Raw genomic sequence first — 22,683 nt, forward strand, 5'->3', positions numbered from 1 at the left:
CCTTAGTGATTCAGGGATCCATCTTAGGATTTCGCTCAGTCCTTCATTTCCAGCAGCAAGGATGGGAAAGGGCTTGGAAGATGACAAGGAAAGATTTATGACAAAGACTGGGTGTGGACACTTCTGCCCAGTTTCCACTGGCTACAACCCAATCATGAGATCCCAACCTAACTACAAGGGAGGCTGGGAAATGCAATCTTCGTGTGTGCCCAGAGGAAATGGATAGGCATTTAGCCTATTTTGCCAAATATCTTTACATGTTGGTGACTTTATTCCAAAGGATGTATTTCTGCACTGAGATTTCTGGACTGTGAACTTTCTATATGATATGTGTGTGTGTGTGTGTGTGTGTGTGTGTGTGTGTGTGTGTGTTGTGTGTGTGATCACTTTGCAAACAGACCATTCATAACTCCTATTTCTGTCAGCAGAGTCAGAATACTCGGCACCATTCTTGCTCTTCTAAACCTCCCCTCTACAGGTGCTAAAAGACTAGAAAATCAATTGACCAGAGTCCGGTCTCAACAGAGTCCTGGTTTAACCTCCCCCAAAGATAGGCACTCTCATTGTGAAATTAAAAGGGTGAAGAAAGCAAGCAGCCTTTATTTCATTACACATGTTGACGGATGGCAGAAGTGGCATGTACAGCGACTTCCAGGTGATATCCTGCATTGTGCAGAGATTACTGGCAGTGGTTTTCTCTGAAATCCCTGCTTTACTGGATTTTCTAAAATCCACCAATGATTTCTCCTGACTTGTTCCCTCCATCTTTCTGACAGTTTACAGTGAGCATCTCATTTCTTGTAGAAAATCTCTTCCTACTTGAAATATTTAAAGCAATTTGTTTTCCAGACCAAGAATTAATGTATACATCAGCTAACATTTGTCTTTTGTCTTTGTTTATGGCTCATTTTTTTCCACATATTTTTAATTCTTATATTTCAAATATACTTTTTATATTATGGCTGTGGAGTTGATGTCTTCTGAAGCCTTAGTTAATATAAATATTTTGTAAACCATTTAAGTTTCACCTTTTATCTTTAAGTCATTAATCCACCTGCAATTTACTTTTGTCTATGTTGTGACTGCTAGTATCATTTATTAAATAAACCATGTTTTCCCACCCAACTGAAATACCATCCTTGTCCCAGATGTCTTGATCTATTTCTAGGCCACCTAGTCTACTCCAGTGATCTATTTATTTATTTCTAAGCAATGTCATACAGTATTGATTGCTGTGGCTTTATAAGATACTTTAACAACTGGTTTATAAATTTAAATTCAATGGAGATCATCTAACACAATAACTTGTGCTACCAGGTTAACTCAGTTCTATATAGAACTCAAGTCAAAACTTCTTTTTCTATCTCTGTGCATGTATTTGAACTTTCTACAAATATTAATAACAGAAACAACTGACTGCTTGGCTAAAATAAGGGAGCAATGGTCAATCCTAACCTGGTTCCAAATGTCTGAGCCCACTCTTCTCAGTGATTGCTTTTATAAAAAGTGAATGTTATAAAATTGAATTTTTAATGTTATCCTAATCAAATACTACTTTTTCCATTTACATATATTTTATTAGAGGACTCCATATAAGATTTTATTTATAAAGGGGGTACCATTACCAGTAAGTTTTAAAACTATTGTTCTAATACACAAACTTGTGTTGTCTTCAATATTACTCGACTATTTGTCTGATTTTTTTTTTAGTGAAATATAATTCACATACCACAGAAAGTGTCCAATTCAGTGGCTTTTGGTACATTCACAAGTTGTGCATCCATCACCACTATCTCGTTCCTGTTTGATTTTTAATTATTTAAAAAATGGAAAAACAAGAGTGCAATTTTCATTCAATAAATATCATTTGATCCTTATGCAGTTCTGTTGCAGAAAGTGAAGTCCACGATCTTAGAATGATGATAGCAATTCATCAATGAAGTAATCAGTTTTCACACAGTTTCAATAATTGCAGCAATTTCCTTGAACTGTCTGTAGAAATTCTGGAGAGAAAGGGGAAAAATAACATTAATTCTGCTTTTAGAGGATATTTAAATAATTCTTTTAATTATATCTAACCACCAGAGGCTATATAACATATGTATTATGTTTGCTTTTTTTTTTCCTGCTTTTTCTCCCCAAATTCCCCCAGTATATAGTTGTGTATTTTAGCTGTGGGTCCTTCTAGTTATGCCATGTGGGACACTGCCTCAGCGTGGCCTGATGACTGGTGCCATGTCCGCGCCCCGGATCCGAACCGGCGAAATCCTGGGCCGCCGAAGTGGAGCGCGCAAACTTAACCACTCGGCCACAGGACTGGTCCCGTAAGTTTGCATTTTAATGTTACATCCTCAACGATTATTATTGGAAAGTTACCACAGGAAACAAACCGGTGCAATTTGGTACTGCAAGCAAAAATACTATTGTAGAATTGAATAATTAGCTCATGACTAAACTTTTTAAAAGCACATGAGAAAGTTCTTTTGAGATCACACCAGAATGATTTATTAAAGACCCAGAACTGTCCTAGACAATCAAGATTAAAAAAAATAATAATAGGTTGGTTCCCAGACTTCGAATGACTTTTAGTCTAGTGAAAGACTGCATTTCAGGGTGATGGGGACCATCTTGTTTAAGATATGGGTTCAGTTAATAAGAGGGATCCAACACTGACAAGAGCTTATATGGTAGAAGCCTTTTCCTTTAAAATTGAGACGGTATGGTGGTTCTCCTGGAGAAATCATCTTCTTTTTTTAAGTCTCACATAAGAGAGAGATCAAACAAATTCTGTTTTCCTTTCTTCTCCTCTACCTGCTAGGAAGGAAGCTAGGAAGCAAATTTGAAACTTAACCTCAGCAATTAGGATACCCTCTAAGATTTACATCTTTTGTATTTTCCTTGTTAATTGGACTTAATTCTCTATTTTGCGGTTTAAGAGTACCTGTATTTTAATTTATATGTAAATTTGATATGGAATGAAGCAGAATGTAACTATTTCTTTAAAAATATATACTGATGGGAGCCGGCCAGTGGCGCAGTGGTTAGGTTCACGTGTCCGCTTCAGCAGCCTGGAGTTCACAGGTTTGGATCCTGTAGTGGATCTACACACCACTCATCGAGCTGTGCCGTGGCAGCATTCCACATACAAAATAGAGGAAGACTGGCACAGATGTTACTCAGCGACAATCCTCCTCAAGCAAAAAATAGAGGAAGACTGGCAACAGCTGTTGGCTTAACGCCAATATTCCTCACCCCTCCACCCCCCAAAAACAATATACATATATACACTGATGGTCAAAATTGTAATATTGAAATTTTTAGCTCTCAGTTCTATAATGTGACCCACAGGCTCTGTTTGCCTGGTTAGCTTTAAGCCATGTAAAAACTAAAAGGGTTGCCCCATTTGTGTTTTTTTTCCTATGAGAAAAAGAAATTTTCAGAGGTGGAATCAGAGAGCACAGATGCTTCAGAGAAAAATAAGAATTAGACCAGGATTGTGAATTACAAAAAGGATTGAAACCTATATTCTCTTTTGAAATGGATTTGGTCCTTATACTCAGTTGAGGGCTACTAATATCACAATATACTACATTTAGTTCCTTTTAACTAAGTCGTAATTCCTTCCAAGACACTAATTAGCATTAACAATGTTGAATCTGTTACCGTTATTTTTTGCTCTAAAGCAAAGATCCCTGTTTTAAACAAAAGAAGTCAAAGGGAAAGAAAATCCTTAAAATGTAATTTGTAAAATAGAACTACAATATAATCCAGCAATCCCACTTCTGGATATATGTCCAAAGGAAATAAAATCACTTTCTCAAAGAGACATATGCACTCCCATGTTCAATGAAGCGTTACTCACAGTAGCCGAGGTATGGAAACAACCTAAGTGTCTGTCGACAGCCAAATGGATAAAGAAAATGTGGTGTATATATATAGACACAATAAAATACTATTCACCCTTAAAAAAGAAGGAAGTCCTGCTATTTTTGACAATATGGATGAACCTGGAGGACATTATGCTAAGTGAAATAGACCAGACACAGAAAGACAAATACTGTATGATCTCACTTATGTAGAATCTAAGAAAGTGCAACTCATCGCAACAGAGAGTAGACAGTGGTTACCAGGGCTGGGAGCTGGGGGAAAGGAGGAGAAGCAGGTCAAAAGGTACAAACTTTTAGTTATAAGGTGAGTAAGTTCCAGAGACCTAACATATGACACGGTGACTACAGTTAATAATAAGGCATTGTATACTTGAAATTTGCTAGAGAGTAGATCTCAAGTGTTCTCACCACACACACACACACACACAAAGGTGACTATGTGAGATGATAGATATGTTAATTAGCTTGATTGTAATAATCATTTCACAATGTATACATACACCAAACATCACATTGTACACCTTAAATATATACAACTTTTATTTGTCAATTATATCTCAGTAAAACTTGAGGGGGGAAATATAGTTTGTAAAAGAAATCAAAAACATCCTAAGTGGCATATGAGAGGCTTTTCTTAAAAAGGAAACCTAGGAGCCATATATTTTTAGTGAGTTTTCCATTTCATTTACTATGGTTGCTTTTCTTAGAGTACTTGACTTTTCTTTTCATTTTTTTTTAAGATTGGCACCTGAGCTAACATCTGTTACCAATCTTCCTTTTTTTCCCCTTCTTCTTCTTCTTCTCCCCAAAGTCCCCCAGTACATAGCTGCATATTCTAGTTGTAGGGCCACATGACTTTTCTTAGAGTATGAACTGCTGTGGGGATTCTTATCTACTCACTCACCAAAGGGATCAAAACAAATAAAAACAAAACTCTAAGGCCAGTTGAATTAGTGACAAAATACTTCCCTTTATGTACATTTAAAAGAAAACCTGATTTCCTGCCCACCCCCCCTTTTTTTTCCTTGGAAAAGAGGTGGAATGATAATATGGGTAACATGACTCCAGTCTACTGAGTTACTCAAATCTCTAGCTGATGAAACTAGTCATCAAGTGCTGGTGCTCTGATCTGCATTTTGTGAACGTTGTTAGTCAGAAAATAACACTGTTCAAAGGTAACATTCATTTAGCTTATCATTCTTGAATATTAAGCCTAAAAAGAATAGGAATAAGAGAGTTAAATGCAAAGGAAATATCCTTCCAAAGAAGATGAAAATTTCCTAAATATACTCAGAGAGGAATACTGTGAAAGTGATCTAATGTCAGAGGACACAAATTCAGCATAAAATACTGAAAATAATTTATCAAATTCCTAAAAAAAACCAAATTCAGATCTTTTGTGTGTACTAATAAATGTAAAGTACATCGAAACAATTGTAAATAAAAGCAATTAAAATTTTCTCTTAAGAAAGATTTTATACATCTTTTTAAGCAGCAATTACAGAACAATGAACTAAAATTGAATGAGTTAAATCACAAACCTGAAACTGTGGAATTGTCATTTCAAAGGACTTGTTCTTTACTTGGCCTGAATGATCTGCCACTTTTAGCATCACTGCAACATAAGGATACTTAAGTGATCTGCAACTGTCCGAGCTCACAGCCATACCCAGTTTCCACTGAAAATCTATAAGCTGTAATGAAACAGGACAAAACAATACTTCAGCAATAACATTGCCTTGAATGCAGATATTTATTCAATTTTACTGCTCTCACATTCAACTTTTAGTTTCAACACTGGTCAGAGTAAAAGAAAATATCTTCATTTTATTATTGCTAGGGGAGCAATCATCAAATGAAAATGGAGAGAGGCAATATGGGATATAAACAGAGCTGGAAAACAACATGGTCCATAATTACAAAAGTAAAAAAGTAAAAACAAAAATCTCCACCGGATGTGTAATGGAAGCAAGAAGGAAGATGCAGCAGGCCTGGTTCTCCTTGCATTTGGCTCCTGCACTTAGGGGGACTCCAAGTGCTTTGGACCATCTCTTACCTCACTTTCCTGTTCCATACATGCCTTCCCCCATTCCACAACCCAAAAGTCCTAAAATGGAAGATGAGTTATATACCATCTTCACACTTGATGGAGGCACACACGGGAACCACTCCAGTTCTTTCCTCACCACAGTCCTCGACCTGAAATCTGACACTAGCATGACGACTGGGTGATTGGGTGGTTTTACATTTCATCACTGTTGATGACAGACACCTGCCAGGTCATGTGCTCTGCAGTTTACATGTATTAAATGCCTGACTGAATCATCATCACATTACAGGCTATTATTTCCATTTTGCAGATGACAAAACTGAATTTCAGAGAGCTTAGATAATATGCGCAAGGGCACACATTTCTGGAATCAGTATTGAAACTGAAGTCTGTTTGATTCCAAAGATTACATCCTTATTGACTACCGGCTGCCTCAGGACTTTTCAGCTAATTACTGTCAATGATTGTTCAGTGTTGCCATAGCATAAAACAGGATTGGATAATGCAGCTGCTAATACTGTCTCTAAAACATAAGACCACGAGTGGAGGAATTTTATGTCTTGTTTCCAAAGCTTAGGCAGGCACATAGTACATAGCAGCCACTCACAAAATACCCGTCTATTGACTGATACCTTTTGCTACCAAATTAACACTGATTGGGCAAAAGGCTTTGTTTGTTAATAAATTTCTTTTTATAAAAGATGGGATCAGTGTGAGCACCAAAATTTCCTCCTGTCTCAGACTGGCTTTGGACCAGTCAGGTACAGCATTAAGGCCAGGATGGTGCTGATAAAAGGTTAGTATCTTTAATAAGTAAAAAGATTGTATAGATAAATTTTAAGTAAAAGTTTCCCATACAAAAATAAAGGATAGTAGCTAACAAAAGAACTACAAATGGCTAGTAAACATATGAAAAGGAAATGGGTAAATACAAACTTAAACCACAATGAGATACTACTACACACCTACCAAAATGACAAAATTTTAAGTCCGACAATTCTGAGTGTTGGCAAGGAAGGCTATGTTACATGCTGTTGATGGAAGTCTAAATTGGGCCAATCTTTTGGAAAACTGGTTTTACCTAGTAAAACTGAAGTTGCGCATATCCTGTGATCCAGTGATTCAATTACTAGGGATATAACTTAGAAAACCTTGTGTATACACACAGGATACATATACAAGATTGTTCCTAGTAGCTATATTTGTAATACCGCTAAACTATTAGGGATAGTAATAAAATGAATAAATGAAATGCTGTACAGCAATGAAAATTAATGAACTTCAGCTACACAACACCAAAAATGTTGACAGAAATGTCAAAAGTTGTATGATTTCATTCACTTAAATGAGAGAAACAGGAAATACACTATTGTTTAGGGATGCATATACAGATGGCAAAACTACAGAGACGAAGGAATATGATTATCACAGAAGGATAATCATTACCTCAAGGAGGAGTGGAGTGGTTTGATGGTGGAAGGGTATGTGGTGGGCTTCTGGGGTACTGGTAATGCTCCATTTGTTGAGTTTTGATTGTGGTTACACAGATGTGTTCCCTTTTAAATTATTCATTTTTTTGTAACCATATGAGATGGAGGTTAACTAAATTTATTGTGGTAATCATTTTGCAATATATGTATGTGAAGTCATTATGCAGTACACCTTAAAGTTATACAGAGCTGTATGTCAAGTACATCTCAATAAAACTGGAAAAAAAATAATTCATTAAACTGTCCATATGTTCTGCACTTCTTTGTATACATGTTATTTTGCACACAGTGGGGGGGAGGATATAAGTGAGTGAGTTTCACATTTCTGGCTGAAACAAGGAAAAAATTATTGTAGGCTAGGGTGATTAAGGGAAAGATTTAGAGAATAACTTTAAGTTCAGTTTTGAAGAATAAACACAACTGAAATTGAGAGGAAAATGTGTCTTATTTATAGATTTCATAAATACACACCTGGCAAAGAATAAATGCTTAACAAACATCAAGCTGAACCAACTAGAGATGAAAATAGTTTATATCTGGTTAAGGGGTAGACCATTTATCTGTCTTAAAGTAGAAGGCTCTTGGAAGGCTTATGGAAAATAAAGCTGACAAAAGTGACGAAGAGCACAATAATTCTTTGCAAATTGTATGTTTTCAAAGTATTCTCATATACTTTATCTTACTATGGAAAACATACCATGTAAGTCACTTAAACTTTTCCTGTAGGCAACAGGTACTCGATGAAAGTTTTTCAGTACAGAGAATGATATGAAAGTAGTGATTAAAAAATATTCATCTGGAGCCAGCCCCGATGGCCTAGTGGTTCCAGTTCTGCACTCTCCACTTTGGCGGCCGGGGTTCACTTCCCAGTATCACACCAGCCACCTATCAGTTACCATGGTGTGGCAGTGGCTCACGTAGAAGAACTAGGACTTACTACTAGGATATACAACCATGCTTGGGGCTTTGGGGAGAAAAAAAGGCGAGGGAAGGAGTGGCAACAGATGTTAGCTCAGGGCGAATCCTTTCCAGCAAAAAAAAAAAAATTCATGTGATGGCAGCAGAAGACAATCATGCAGGTAGGAGCCAGGTAAGTGCCTGAACTCAGATGGTGACAATTAGGAATCAGCTGATCCTATAAAGAATGAATCGCTAGGTCTAGAGGAGGCGCACAGTCGCGGGAGGTATCAAAGACAACTATAAAAACTTGAGCCCTGCTGACTGGGAGAATGCTGGTTATCACGTATCACTCAAGACTTTGTATATTTAAAAGTCCGAAGATATTATCAAGCAGTGGTAAAGAATAGGAATATCTAAATAGCAATGTTCAATAAGTGGCTAAAAATCCAAGAACAGAATTCAAGTAAGTTTACGATTAGAGACATAATTTTTATATCAGTTCAATGGTGATACCCAAAAATTTAACTGGACACTTCTTATTCAGCCTGTACAACTCCTTGATGCAAGAAGGTCCATTTTTACTGTCCATAGTAAAATGAAAGAATAAACATTGCTTATAAGACTCAAAGTCTGAAATAAAACTCTGGATTATCTAGAATATTTCAAGCAGAAAAGCAATTAAGGAACACAATGTTGGAATTCACTGACCATTACAATGGTGAAACTGACAGGTGAGGTAATAGAGAGAGCGGCAATAAAGACATTTATTGTGCAAAGTTAGTTTTCATGGGTAAAAGAGAGCTGGGATTAGGTTTATGAGATGACAATTTCCCAAATTCTAAATGGAACATTTAAATGCAAATTAAAAGCAAACCTTCTAATAAGTGTGGTTTAGTCTTAAATAGGAATTAACTGCATAGGAGATTTTTAAAAGAAAAGAATAAAAAAAGAAAAAGCAAAAAAAATCAGAACAGTACATACTCATCACTCTGGAAAAATACTGAGAATGAAGTAATGTAGCCTCAACATTCTTACAGAATGAAGAAAATTATTTAAAAAGGAAAACATGCAAAGAAAAAAAGCTAATAATGAAAAAAATATAAAAACTACCAGAAGTAAAATGAATACAAAGGAAAATAATCAGAAAGCAAATATAGATAAAAAGGTAAACAAAATAATTAGCTGTAGTCACATTAAACATTAGTTGATAGGGTAGCTAAAGTTATTTGTACCATAAAAACTGTCTATAAAGAAAAAGAAAGACCATTTCAGTTTAAATTTAATTTTTACTTTTCAACACACAACATGGGAGAAAATTAGAAAAATAATCATGCACAACTCCAGCATCCTAAAAACTATTTTCATATTCCTGTGTCCCCATCTAGTCTTTGTATATAATTTTTATGTGTAGAATCACAAAATACACCCTTTTATGTTCTCTGTTTTTTAAATGACAGTTTTCAAATGGAAAGAATGTTAAGTGTTCTGCACACATTAATCTCTCTCAAAAGTGTCATGAGGAAAAGACTGATTAAACAACTCCTCCAAAGATACAAAACTAGGAGAGTTAGTAGTCAAAACCCAAATTTGTCTGACTCCATAATCCACACATTTTTCATTATACCTAGCTGCAACATGATTACTATTCAGAATTAAACTAAGTTCTACTAGGTTAAGAAAGTAGGCAGGTTAAGGATGGGGCAAGAATGTTTAGTATCTTCTCCATGCTGGACCTGAGCTGTCCAATACAGTAGCCACTAGTCAAATGTGACTATTTAAATTAATTAAAAATAAATTAAGAAGTCAATTCCTCAGTTGCACCAGCCATACTATCAACAGTCACATGTAGCTAGTACTACTATACTGGATAGCGCCAACACAGAACGTTTCTACCATCACAGCAAGTTCTACTGGACAGCACTGTACTATGTACTTTATATGTGTGGAAACTGATTACAGCATGAGTTATTAGCAAATTTCTACTTGAGAATTCATACCAGCTCTAGCCTAAGTGCACAACGTTTGCTAAGTCATTAGCCTTCCTCATCTTGTTTAATGGCACCTTCAATCCATACTTTGATTTTCTTCATAGCACTTATCATTATCTAAAGTTATCACGTTTACTTATTTATCACCTGTCTCCCCAAGGAAGTGCAAACGCCATGAGAGCAGGGGCATCATCAATCTAGTTTACTACTGAGTCTACTAGAACAGTATCCGGTACAAAGTGAATGTTCAAATAAGTATTTGTTGAACTAATATGCTTACAAGTTCTGGAGTATGTGGCAACTGGTCTCCAAAGATAGCTTCCAACAAGTAATGCCAGCCCTCCTGTCTGTACCTGTCACTCCACACATCAAGAAGTGGAGCGTATTCTCCCTCTGCATGAATCTGAGCTGTCCCTGTGGTTGCTTTGACCATTAGAATATGGCAGAAGAAACATTCTGGAATCTTTGAGCCAAGGCCTTAGGAAAACTGGAAACCTCTGCTTCCTTCTTCATGGAATGCTGGCTCTTGGGACTCTCCCTCTTGGAACCCAGCCACCATGAGGTCAGCAGCCACGTCAAGGAGAACCAAGTCACTCCAATTATCAGCGCTAGCTGAGCTCTCCACCCAAATCATCACCATGTGAGTGAGCCCTCTTCACTTCCAGCCCAATTAGGCTCCTCCATGACTGAAGCCCCAGCTGACATGATAAGGAGTACAAACTACTACCGGGATAAGCCCACTTAACCCACAGAATCATGAGAGAGAATTAAATAATTGCTTTAAGTCAGTAAGTTTTGGGTGGTTTATTATACAGCATCAGATAAAATTAAAGCAGGTCAAACACAATTAGTTGAAGATAACTTTGTCAATATACTTAATATGATATATGTCTTATCAAAAATGTATTCTCATGGGCCAGCCTGGTGGCGTAGTGGTTAGGTTCATGTGCTCCACTTCTGTAGCCTGAGGTTCACAGGTTCGGATCCTGGGTGTGGACCTACACACTGCTCATCAAACCATGCTGTGGCAGTGTCCCACATACAAAATAGAGGAAGACTGGCACAGGTCTTCCTCACCAAACAACAACAAAGTGTATTCTCATAACTATATAATCTGAAGTATACTAGTTTACAGAAATTTTAGCAAATATAAATAACCAAAAAAATTCATATTTTGTTAGTATTAATGCCTGCAGTAAAAATACAGAAGAAAGGCTTTCCCATTGAATACATTCACTACCAGTAAGTTTATAGCAACTGTCCTGCAACACCATATATTACCTTCCCTCAAAACTGTTTTTCATCCTCATTTCATTTCTATTGATGACCCCCATTTACCAAGTCACTCAGGTCTGAAACTTCAGTCCACTTTGATTTTCCTCTCTCCCATACTCAAAATATATATGAATTGCTAGGTACTCAAGATTTCAGCCAATGCTACTGACATTTATTCCCTTCTTCCCAATCTTGCTGTTACAAACCTACCCAGAGGCTTTTTAAAAATCTTGCCTTAGGGGCCGGCCTGGTGGCACAGTGATTGGGTTCCCATGTTCTGCTTTGGTGGCCCAGAGTTCGCCAGTTCGGATCCCAGCGTGGACCTATGCACCGTTTGTCAAGCCATGCTGTGGCAGGCATCCCACACATATAAGGTAGAGGAAGATGGGCACAGATGTTAGCTCAGGGCCAGTCTTCCTCAGCAAAAAGAGGATTGGTGGCAGATGTTAGCTCAGAGCTAATCTTCCAAAAAAAAAAAAAATCTTGCTTTAAATTTTACTGCAGCCTCCTAACTAGTTTCTTGCCTATAGTCTTTCTCAGCTTCAATGCAGACTGTAGACTCAAAACGTTACTTACAGGGGCTGGCCCCGTGGCTGAGTGGTTAAGTCTGTGCGCTCTGCTGCAGGCGGCCCAGTGTTTCGCTGGTTCGAATCCTGGGCACGGACATGGCACTGCTCATCAAACCACGCTGAGGCAGCGTCCTACATGCTACAACTAGAAGGACCCACAACGAAGAATATACAACTATGTACTGGGGGGCTTTGGGGAGAAAAAGGAAAAAATAAAATCTTTAAAAAAAAAAAAAAAAAAAAAACGTTACTTACAAGTTAACCCAATCTAGTATCGCAGGTCAAAAACCTGTAATGTCTACTGCCTCATGAAGTAGTTACCAAACAGTCACCTAGGACTTAAGTCTCCTCACAGCATAGTCCCAAATAGCTTTCACACTTACACTCAAATTGGACTGCACTCCTTCTTTAAATTATCTTTCAGCCTCTACCCCTTTGCTCATGCTGCTCATTTCTCCTGGAATACAACTCTCAAATATCTATTTAAAATTCAAAACTCTCAAATTCCTCCTGTTCTGTGAAGCCTTCCCTAGTTTACTCAACCTTTCTATGAATGTTCATGTCATTTCTTATGCCCTAGCACTTAGAGCATTCTGCCTTGCATAGCTGTCCTTGTGGATTTGTCTCCCTCCCCTACATGCACCAGACTGCAAACTCCTTGAGGGCAGTCCATATGTATTTATGTGACTTGTAGCACCAAACACAATACACCGAACATAAACAGCCATACATTTATGAACTACTCCATAAACTGTAGAAAAGTTTAAGTCATTATTTCTCATATGGGAAGAGGGAAAACGGCAATAGATATTCTAAGTCAATAAAACATCTTTCTTTTGACTTTTCCATAAAACTGGAAAGAAGGAAAGGAATCAAATGTGGCAACAATGAACAACCATTCATTTATGATAAGGAGTTCTAATTAGACATCTATAAAAGAAAATCAAGAATTACTTCAGAACAATGATTATAAATATCAGAATGTGAAGTAATGAATAATCTGTGCTGCTGGACAGGATAGCACTAAGATTTGTTAAATTTAACAAGCTCAGATTCTGAAGTCAGACAGACCTGAATTTGAATCTCAGCTCTGCTACCTTCTAACCAAGTGGCTTTGGACAAGGTACTTTGTCTCTATGCCCCAATATTCAGGAAGTATTTACTAAATAATGCTATGTTCTAGGCATTGGGGATATAAAAAAGAATAAAACAAAGTTCCTGACCCCAGGAACTTACATTCTAGTGGAGAAGACAGACAATAAACAAATAAATATATAATGAAGTTGTAATGTTATAAAAAGTGTTAAAAAAAAAAAAAGAAAAGAAAAGAAAAAAAAGCAGGATAAAGGGCTAGAGTGACCAGGAAGGCTGTGTAGATAGACCTCGGGGGAGACCTTTTTGAGGAGGTGGCTTTTGAATACAAAGAAACCTGAGTAAAGTGAAGGAAAAACCACATAGATATCTGAAGAAAAGAACTTTCAGGACAGAAGGTGTGCAGGGAACAACCGTAAGCCCATGCGGCTGGAGTGGCATGAGCTAGGGCAAGAGTGGTAAGAGATGAAGACTCCATTCTTGAAGGGTCCTTAGGCCAAGGTAAGTGTTTAAGACTTTTTTCTAGTGTGACAGGAATCTCTAAAAAGGTTTTAAGCAGGGAAAAGACCTCATCTAACTCAGACTGCGCTCCTCCAGACTGCTGCATAGGGCATTAAGTTCAAGAAGGAAAGTAAAGGGACTCAAGTGGCAGCCTATTACAGTGTCTAGGCGAGAGGATGGTAGCTCGACTGAGGTGGCAGAAACAGGAGGTGAATTTAGAGTATATTTTTAAAGGTAGAGGAAACAGTATGCTGATGGATTGTATGGGGGGTGTGAACACTCACTAGACGCGTGGTGCCAATTAACCTTCCTAATTCATATACTGGTGAGAAATATTTAAAGAAAAAAGATATAGCTCCAAAAAAATTCAAACTAATATAGCTATACCTGGTACATTTAAAAAGCATATACAACAGGGCTGGCCCCGTGGCCGAGTGGTTAAGTTCGCGCGCTCTGCTGCAGGCGTCCCAGTGTTTCATTGGTTCGAATCCTGGGCGCGGACATGGCACTGCTCGTCAGACCACGCTGAGGCAGCGTCCCACATACCACAACTAGAAGAACCCACAACGAGAAATATACAACTATGTACTGGGGGGCTTTGGGGAGAAAAAGGAAAAAATAAAATCTTAAAAAAATAAATAAATAAAAAAAATAAAAAAAAATAAAAAGCATATACAACAAAGAAAAAAAGTCTTATAGGTGGGCAATGGATTTTTCCCCCTATAAAACTCCTGAAAATAAACAATCATTTTGTCTAGCAGTATATTAGAAAACACGTCATGAACTATGAATAAAAATGTTCAATTTAGAAGTTCCTGGAGGCGAAACTCTCAAAAGCTTGAGGGCTCCCTAATAACTGAGTGCCTGAGATTTTAACTCAAACTTGTCCACACTGAGCCTCCAGCAATTCGTCAATTACCATTTAGGTCTTCCTACCCCCACACTGGTTTTCACAGAGGTTTCTGTTCCAGTAAGTTATGATTCTCTGTATTCATCTGTCTCTGCAATTTTGGGAGCAGCAATTTGCCCTGTGGGCTCACTTCTCTGAGGCATCCAAGAAGAGTTGTTGATTTTACAGTCTGCTCAGCTTTTTACTTGTTTTCAGGATGGAGTGATGACTTCCAAGCTCCTTACACACCTGATCAGAAACTGGAAGTCTATCACTTTTATAATTTTCTTCATAAAGGTTTAAAACATTTTTTATTAGATTTATTGCAAGGTACTTCGTGATTTCTTAATGTTGTAAATGACTTTTTTTAAAAAAGCACTTTTCAACTCTCTGTGTCTGAATATAGGAAAACAACTGAATCACTTTGCTAAATTCTCATATTAATTTTAATAATCTGTAAATTATTTTGACTTTTTCTATGTAAACAATCATATAACCTGTGAATGACTGTACGGACGGGCTGTGTTAACAGCCTCCAAAAATGTCCACATTCCAATCCCTGACACCTGTAAATATGCTCTTACATGACAAAACAAACTTTGCAGATATGACTAAATTAAGGATCTCAAGGTGGGGAGACTTTTCTGGGTTATCCAAGTGGGCCCAATATAATTACAAGAGTCCTTATAAGAGAGGGGCAGAAGGGACAGACTCAGAGAAGGCAATGTGATGATGGCAGCAGAAAGAGAAATGGTGACAGAGGCTGCAATGGTGTGCTCTGAAGATGGAAGTGGAGGCCACAAGCCAAGGAATGCAGGCAGCCTCCAAGCTGGAAAACACAAGGAAGCAGATTCTCGCCCAAAGTCTCCAGAAGGAACACAGTCCTGCCAACACCTTGATTTTAATCCCGTGACCAATTTCAGACTTCCACCCTTCAGAACTGTAAGATAAATTTGCTCCCCTCTCCCTAAAAAAGATTTAATTTTTAAAACTCTATAATCTAGCATAATTCAGTTTCAGGATAACTTAAATAAACATGACAATGTAAGTGAATGGATACGATGATTTATGAGAGATTAATCAAAGTGCACTAACTCAATAACTGAGCAAAGCCAGAGAGGGGGTTGATTATGATCCCTCTGAATTTCCCCTACCACCCAGGAATCCTCAAAAGCAACAGCAACATCAGCTGGGGACAGATGACAGCAGTCAACGGACATCTCTCCGCCCTGTACTCTCATTATTTCTTATCACAGCCCTTTCTTATATTTTGTACAGACCTGAGTAACTCCTGCCCTAAAATACTGTAGTTTTAGTACTCTTCTTCTGGGAAGTGTGTTATAAGTTATTTGTCTAAAGACAGTATATTAGCTGAAACAGGGCAGGAACACTTGGAACAAAGATACAGGCCTAAGATAAAGTTAAAAATTCAAATTCTTGATCCCAGCATAAAAAGTATAGACATTGAAAGGTTAAAGAGGTATACTCTCCATCTTCAAAATAACTGTTTTTTAAAGACTAAGAAAATGTTTGCGGTGCTATCTTTGCAAACTTTAATTTCTTCTCTACATAGTTCACATTCTAAAATACCATGTACCTAGCGTCGCATAAACGACGCCTAGTCAAGAGAGAACAATACTTGGTCTGTACTCTATGGCCTGGAGTGGGTGGGGGAGATTAAATTACAAGGGCAGCGGCTACCATCTGAGGTGCAAAGTGGAAGGAGCAATGCAAGGTGGCGGGAGGAAAGTCACAGGCTCGCGGACACAGGCCTTGGACTTGGGGGAGAGGTGGGGAAGGCTCACGGCGGCATCGTCCCGCGGCTGCCGGAGGCGGGAGGTGGGCCAGGTGCTGCCATCCTCCCCTTGCCCAGCCGAGGCCGGCTGAGGACAGGGCGGGGCGGCCACTCACTCACCTGGTTGGTGACCTGAAACGGAAGCAGAAAACACAATTTAGGGAGCGATCTTTCTTGCTCTAGGGGCCCGCTGTCCTGGCTCCTTCCAGGCCAGGACTTACCTCGGCCTTCGCATCCAGCACAGGCTCTCTAGACCCCTCCATGGCAACGGTCCAGGGCTCTCATCACCGACTCAGGCGGACGCTTCCGGGGCCACCAACACTTCCGCTTCCTCTTCCCGCCCCTCGCGGCCCGGCGCACTCAGCGGACGTGGGGGGTGGCTGGAAACAAACGTCTTTTGTAACTCATCCTTATTCTCGACTAAACATCAGTTTTATGGAGCTACTCAGCAACAACAAAATTACTGTAGGGAAAAAGGTCAGAAGATTTGAGAGATACCTTGTGAAGGGGAGGACCGATTAACTTTAGGATGTCGCCTCCCCCTTCCTATGCTCTAGACGTGGACTCTTCCAGTCCACTGCCCACCGCGCTCTCTGCGCGAGCGCAAACTTGTGGCTGCGGGGGTAATTGATCCAAACCAAATTTGAAAGCTGCTGAGAACCACACCCCTTTCCCTGTAGAAGTTTGTCCGAGGGAGATGTCTGTGGGAACTATACTTATGTGATTAGCTTTCCTCACTCGGCTTTACCTCACTGACGTAGCTGGGAGTGGGTTGGGATGCTTTTCTTTATCTCCGCTGCCACTGTCCTTATCCCCCCGGCCACTCCAGACCTCAACCTGACTACAATACTTTCCCATTTGGTCTTCCCACTTCCCTCCTACTCATCTCAAATCCATTCTACAGAGGATCCAAAGCGATTTTCTTTCCCGCCAACTTTTTATTTTGAAAAACTTGAAATTTTTTTCAGGAAAGTTGCAAAAATAGTTCAATGAATCCGTATACCCTTCAACTAGATTCACCAACATTTTACACATTTTCATTAACTCTAGGTATATACATAGAAATGATGACGCATCATGCCTAAACACTTGAGCATGTATCTCCCAAGAACAAAGGCATTCTCAGTAACCACAACAATCACACTCAGGAAATTTAATATTGATAAAATACTTCAATCTAACACATGGGCCAAATTCAAATTTCCTCAGTTGTCTCAACAATATTCTTTAAAACTGTTCCCTACCCTACCCACTACCAGAATCTAATCAAGAACCACCTGTTGAACTTACTGTGTCTCAGTCCCCTCTTGTCTGGAACTGCGCTGGGCAGGTGTTGGCAGGACGGCAATGATTCCTCACTGGAGGCTCTGTAGGAAAATCTGCCCTCGGTTGTTGGCAGAATTCAGTTCTATGCAGTTCCCATTTCCCTGTGGGCTTTTGGATGAGGGCTCTCAGATTCTAGAGGCCATCCACTTTCCTTGGCTTGTGGCCCCCTTTCTCCATCTTCAAAGCCATTAAAGACAGGTCAAGTCCTCATCACTCGTGAAATCGCTCTGACCTCCTCTTCTGCACCATCTCTCCTCTGTCTTCTTCTTTCACCAAATCTCTCTGACTCTAGCTTGAGGAAATTCTCTGTTTTTAAGGTCTTGAATGATTAGATTAGGCATATCCAGGTAATCCAGGATTACCTCCCTATCTTAAGGTCCATAACCCTACTTACATATGCAAAGTCCCTTCGGAGCAGTACCTAGATTAGCGTTTGATTGGAAAACTAGAGGACAAGAATCTTGGGGGGAAGGGCATCTTTTAAAATTCTGCCTACCACAACAACCTTTATATGCCTGTTGGAGAATTACATGAGTTAATGCACAGAAAGCCCCTAGAACTGTGCCTGGCATGTAGCACTCAGAATCTATGCCAAAAAATAGCCACTGACTCAAGTACTAAATGTATTAATTAGCTTGGGAACATAGTCCCTGAATGAATCAAATTATTTCTTGCCTATGGAAGTCTGATGAAAAGATGGGACACTGTGGTATATCCCACTGGTCAGTGTGGCAGCTCCATTTGTCAGGGACTATCTCTGTGTAGCCCTTGGCTGCCATCAGATTATGTTCCATGGGGGGATTATGCTCCATGGAGTATTGTATACACATACACACGACAGGCACACACATGTGCACACACACATATATAAATCTTAACTGTATAAAAATGCTTCCAAAAGATGTATATTAAAAAGCTAACTTTTACATTTCTCTGTATTTTTCAGGCATTCCTTTTTTAAGTGGTTTTTTTTTTAAAATTTAAATTAGGGGGGCTGGCCTGGTGGTGCAGCGGTTAAGTTCACACATTCCGCTTCAGCGGCCTGGGGTTCTCTGGTTCGGATCCCGGGTGCGGACATGGCACTGCTTGGCAAGCCATGCTGTGGCAGGCATCCCACATATAAAGTGGAGGAAGATGGGCATGGATGTTAGCTCAGGGCCAGTCTTCCTCAGCAAAAAGAGGAGGATTGGCAGCAGATGTTAGCTCAGGGCTAATTTTCCTCAAAAAAAAAAATTAAATTAGATATATGAGTGTCCCTTTCCAAAAATCTATTGATCTAATTTGGGGAGAGTAAATGTCAGCAGTGTGTAGGCCAGTCTCTGCCAATTGTTACTTGGTCTTGTGCTTCTAACACTCCAACAAAATGTGATCAAATACTTATTTGTTTTTAAGGTTGGCACCTGAGCTAACATCTATTGCCAATCTTCTTTTTTTTCTTCTTCTTCTTCTCCCCAAAGCCCCCCAGTACATAGTTGTATATTCTAGTTGTGGGTCCTTCTGGTTGTGCTATGTGGGATGCTGCCTCAGCATGGCTTGACAAGTGGTGCCATGTCCACGCCCAGGATCCAAACTGGCGAAACCCTGGCTGGGCTGCTGAAGCAGAACACAGGAACTCAACCACTTGGCCACGGGGCCAGCCCCATCAACTGCTTATTTTTAATACTTCCTACACAAGCTTCACACTTGGAAAACATAGACTTCATGAATACAGAAAAATGCTAAAATTAAAGATACCCAGGCATAACTTTTGTTTTATTTATATTTATTTTTATCTGATGACATGTAAGTAGGACATTTAAATCAGAAAATGCTTTTGGAGCTCTTACAATAAACCTACTGTCAGATGTGTAGGAGGATGTCCATAAAACTGTGGCATGAACTCCGATCTCACAAGAGTTATAGTGTATTAGAGAAAATAAAATTCAAATGAAGCAAGTAATACTTCAGTCTAAGCTTTTATTTTAGGGCTCTTTTGTGCCAAGTGTTATAAATTCAACACAAACTAGCCGGAGCAAAATAGCAGAAATTATTGTCTCAAAAGAGTGGGCTCTGAAATGTAGGAGTAGAGCCAGCTGCAAGAATATCACAGAACTCTGAGATGTGAAGAGCAAAAGGGCCCAATCTCTGTTTCTCTGCTGTGGTCTGGCCGTCTGTTTGTCTATTGGCTTCATTCTCTTAGGCTTCTCCATATGTCGCGGGGGAGAGGGGTGTGCTTATAGACATAAACTACCAGCATCTCTTGGGTCACAGCCTATGGCTTATGATCCAAGGGGAAAGAAGAAACTGCTCTTCCAAATCAGTTCTCAGAGAAGGACTCTGATTTCCCTGCTTGGGTCATATGCTCACCCCTTGGACCAATACTGGGTCTAGGATGATTCATTACTATTTTTTCCCCATGCCGCCTGTTGTGGCCACAAGAGGTAGAATTGTGTGATTGGCAGTCACTAACAGCAAATGGAGTGAGAAGATGTACCCAATAGCAGATAAAGATGAAGATGATGCCACAAAACTTGGATGAAAAGATGCTTGGGAAACAAAAACAATAGACGTCCACTAAGCACATTTACTATACTATATCATACTATACTATACCATACCATACCATTCCATATCACACTATATCATACTATACCATCAGTGGTTATGGTAGGCAGAATAATGGCCCCCCCAAAAGAGGCCAACTTCCAAATCCCCAGAATTTATGAATGCTAAATTACATGGCCAGGGGGATTAAGATTGTAGATGGGATTAAGTTTACTAATCAGTGGACCTCAAAATAAGATGTTCCTGGATTACCCAGGTAGGCCCAAGGTAATCTCAAGAGTCCCTAAATATAGAAGATGTTGGCAGAGAAGTTAGAGTCAGGGAGGAAGTGTCTGTGATACCCTGTGAGAGAGACTCATTCGGCCAGTGTGCTATGTGTTGCAGAATAAGTGTGATCACTGATCCTAGAATCACAGAGGTTTTCGAGCTTAAAGTAGAGTACACGAATTCTTAGCTTGTGGGCCAAATCTGGCCTACCTACATATTTAAAACAAAACAAACAGGGGCCGGCCCTGTGGCTGAGTGGTTAAGTGTTGCGCTCCACTTCGCTGGCCCAGGGTTTCACTGGTTCGGATCCTGGGCGGGACACGGCATCGCTCGTCAGGCCACGCTGAGGAGGCATCCCACATAGCACAACCAGAGGCACTCACAACTAGAATATACAACTATGTACCAGGGGGCTTTGGGGAGGAAAAGGAGAAAAGAAAAGAAAAAAAAAAAGATTGGCAACAGATGTTAGCTCAGGTGCCAATCTTTGAAAACAAACAAACAAAACAAAACAAACTACAATGGAAACTGAATGACAGTGTATTTAGATAGGTTTTACATGTTCCAGTTTGTCACTCTCCCCACATTCTTCTTTCATTTCACCTGGCCAATTCACCTGAAACCTGCAAGACAGTTTTCAACCTTTGGCTTAAGGGGACCTTACAAGTTTCTTATAAAAGAGACATAAAAAAATGAGACCAGGGGCTGGCCCCGTGGCTGAGCAGTTAAGTTAGGTAAGGATTGGATATGTTCTTAAGTACTGCAAAATGGCTGTGTTTGGGGATGGTAGTTTGGCAATGAAACACAGGCTAACGCAGATGCCAGGGTACATACACACGCAGCAGGAAGACAGCTGCATACATTCCTAACAATGCAAGAGAGTGAGTAGTCATGGTGGTGTGCCAAGAGTGAGTTACAGGTGTATAGAGAAATTGCTCCCCACAGCCCTGGGGGAAAGCTGGTTGAGGCCTGAGCCTGGAAAATTCTCTAGGCTGGTTACGACTGTGACAACAGCCTTATTTGATTAAGTCAATGTCGTGCAAATACCAAATTTCATCAATTCTTAGATTCATATTTTTTCACGTTTAACAAGTGCACATTGCATCAGACTGCTTCTTACAGTGACAGGCAGCCAGGCAGCAGCTGTGACTCAGTTGTTCTTACAGCTGCATGCATGAAATTGGTCATAGCTGTTCAACACTTCTATTGAGTTAAGGGTGTTGTTGCTGTATACTTACTATGTTTAACTGCCATTTAAAATGTCTTTAAAAAGATTATGCTGTTATTTGGCACAACAAAAAGTTACCAGGTACGGAACTAGGCATGGAAAGAGAACAGAAGGTTATAAACTTGTATCAGTGAGGCAAATACGGGTTATTGAAGGAATGACCAAAATTCCATGTTTTCTTACAAAGCAAGCAAATAATTTACAATTCCTTAAAAAGGCGGATAGCCTTGAGCAGATAAAGCAAAACAGTTGCTTATTTCACTTCAAGGTTGGAGAAATTGACAAATCCTTCAGAATATAAGAAAGAAATTTATAGGATGAGAGAGTAGTTTTTGAGTCACAGGTACTTTTGTTAAAACACCAAATATCAATTTGTCAAAAATTTCCTACTGTTTCTGAATAGAAGCTGATGAATTTTCATTGGTTGGTGAAAAAATGAAATTATGAGTTTAGCAAAGTAGGAAATGGTGACAAACCCTGATATTCTTTGACAGCCATCAAAGCTGATCTGTCAATGTTAAAATTACTAAAAGTGCATGGGTTATATAAATAAGTGGCATGGCACTATCTTTAATTTAAAACTGTAAAATGATACTTAAGAATAAAATCTTCCCCAATGATGATAGTGTGCATACTCAAAAGAATGGATGTACAATGTTTGCATTGTACTGGCTAAAATAACATGGAATAGACTACTAGGAGCCCTACATATCTCACCATGCATGTTAGTTCTTAACGTAGCTCATAGACAGGTATCTCGATGGTTAAAGAATGAGGGGAAGTGTAGTTGATTTGGTTATTTTTGCTGGTGACATGCAATCCTTCAATGCTTCAGTCAAAAACAATTTAAAAACTATTCGCGGTTATTAGAAAAACATCTGT

General features: G+C 39.2%; 2 protein-coding genes across 8 annotated transcripts in view; one reads left to right on the top strand and one right to left on the bottom strand.

Annotated features, from left to right (window-relative positions):
* Window positions 1–22,683, top strand: part of UCHL3 (ubiquitin C-terminal hydrolase L3) — a 112,217-nt gene that overhangs the window by 29,567 nt on the left and 59,967 nt on the right. The window lies entirely within an intron of this gene.
* Window positions 572–16,777, bottom strand: COMMD6 (COMM domain containing 6). 6 transcript variants are annotated; one of them, XM_070578489.1, is made up of 4 exons: window positions 16,658–16,775; window positions 16,396–16,568; window positions 5,429–5,581; window positions 572–2,003 (listed from the first exon to the last, which is right to left on the bottom strand). In XM_070578489.1, exons 3-4 carry the CDS (start codon window positions 5,552–5,554, stop codon window positions 1,953–1,955), a joined length of 177 nt encoding a protein of 58 aa, XP_070434590.1. In that variant the 5' UTR covers window positions 5,555–5,581; window positions 16,396–16,568; window positions 16,658–16,775; the 3' UTR covers window positions 572–1,952. The 6 variants fall into 6 exon arrangements, with proteins under 6 accessions (XP_070434590.1, XP_008520130.1, XP_070434588.1 ...); XM_008521908.2 differs by having other exon boundaries at window positions 16,557–16,568; window positions 16,658–16,763; XM_070578487.1 differs by lacking the exon at window positions 16,396–16,568 and having other exon boundaries at window positions 16,658–16,777.

The sequence above is a fragment of the Equus przewalskii genome, chromosome 16 (genome assembly GCF_037783145.1).
Source record: "Equus przewalskii isolate Varuska chromosome 16, EquPr2, whole genome shotgun sequence".
NCBI lineage: Eukaryota > Metazoa > Chordata > Mammalia > Perissodactyla > Equidae > Equus > Equus przewalskii.

What these genes read in the sequence shown, in the direction of transcription:
- COMMD6 (XM_070578484.1), bottom strand. Translation starts at nt 10,748, where the DNA reads ATGGTCAAAGCAACCACAGGGACAGCTCAGATTCATGCAGAGGGAGAA. An exon ending in TGCCACATACTCCAGAACTT is followed by an intron (nt 5,582 to 10,595) that starts GTAAGCATATTA and finishes GTTTCATTACAG; the next exon opens with CTTATAGATTTTCAGTGGAA. An exon ending in TGACAATTCCACAGTTTCAG is followed by an intron (nt 2,004 to 5,428) that starts GTTTGTGATTTA and finishes CTTTCTCTCCAG; the next exon opens with AATTTCTACAGACAGTTCAA.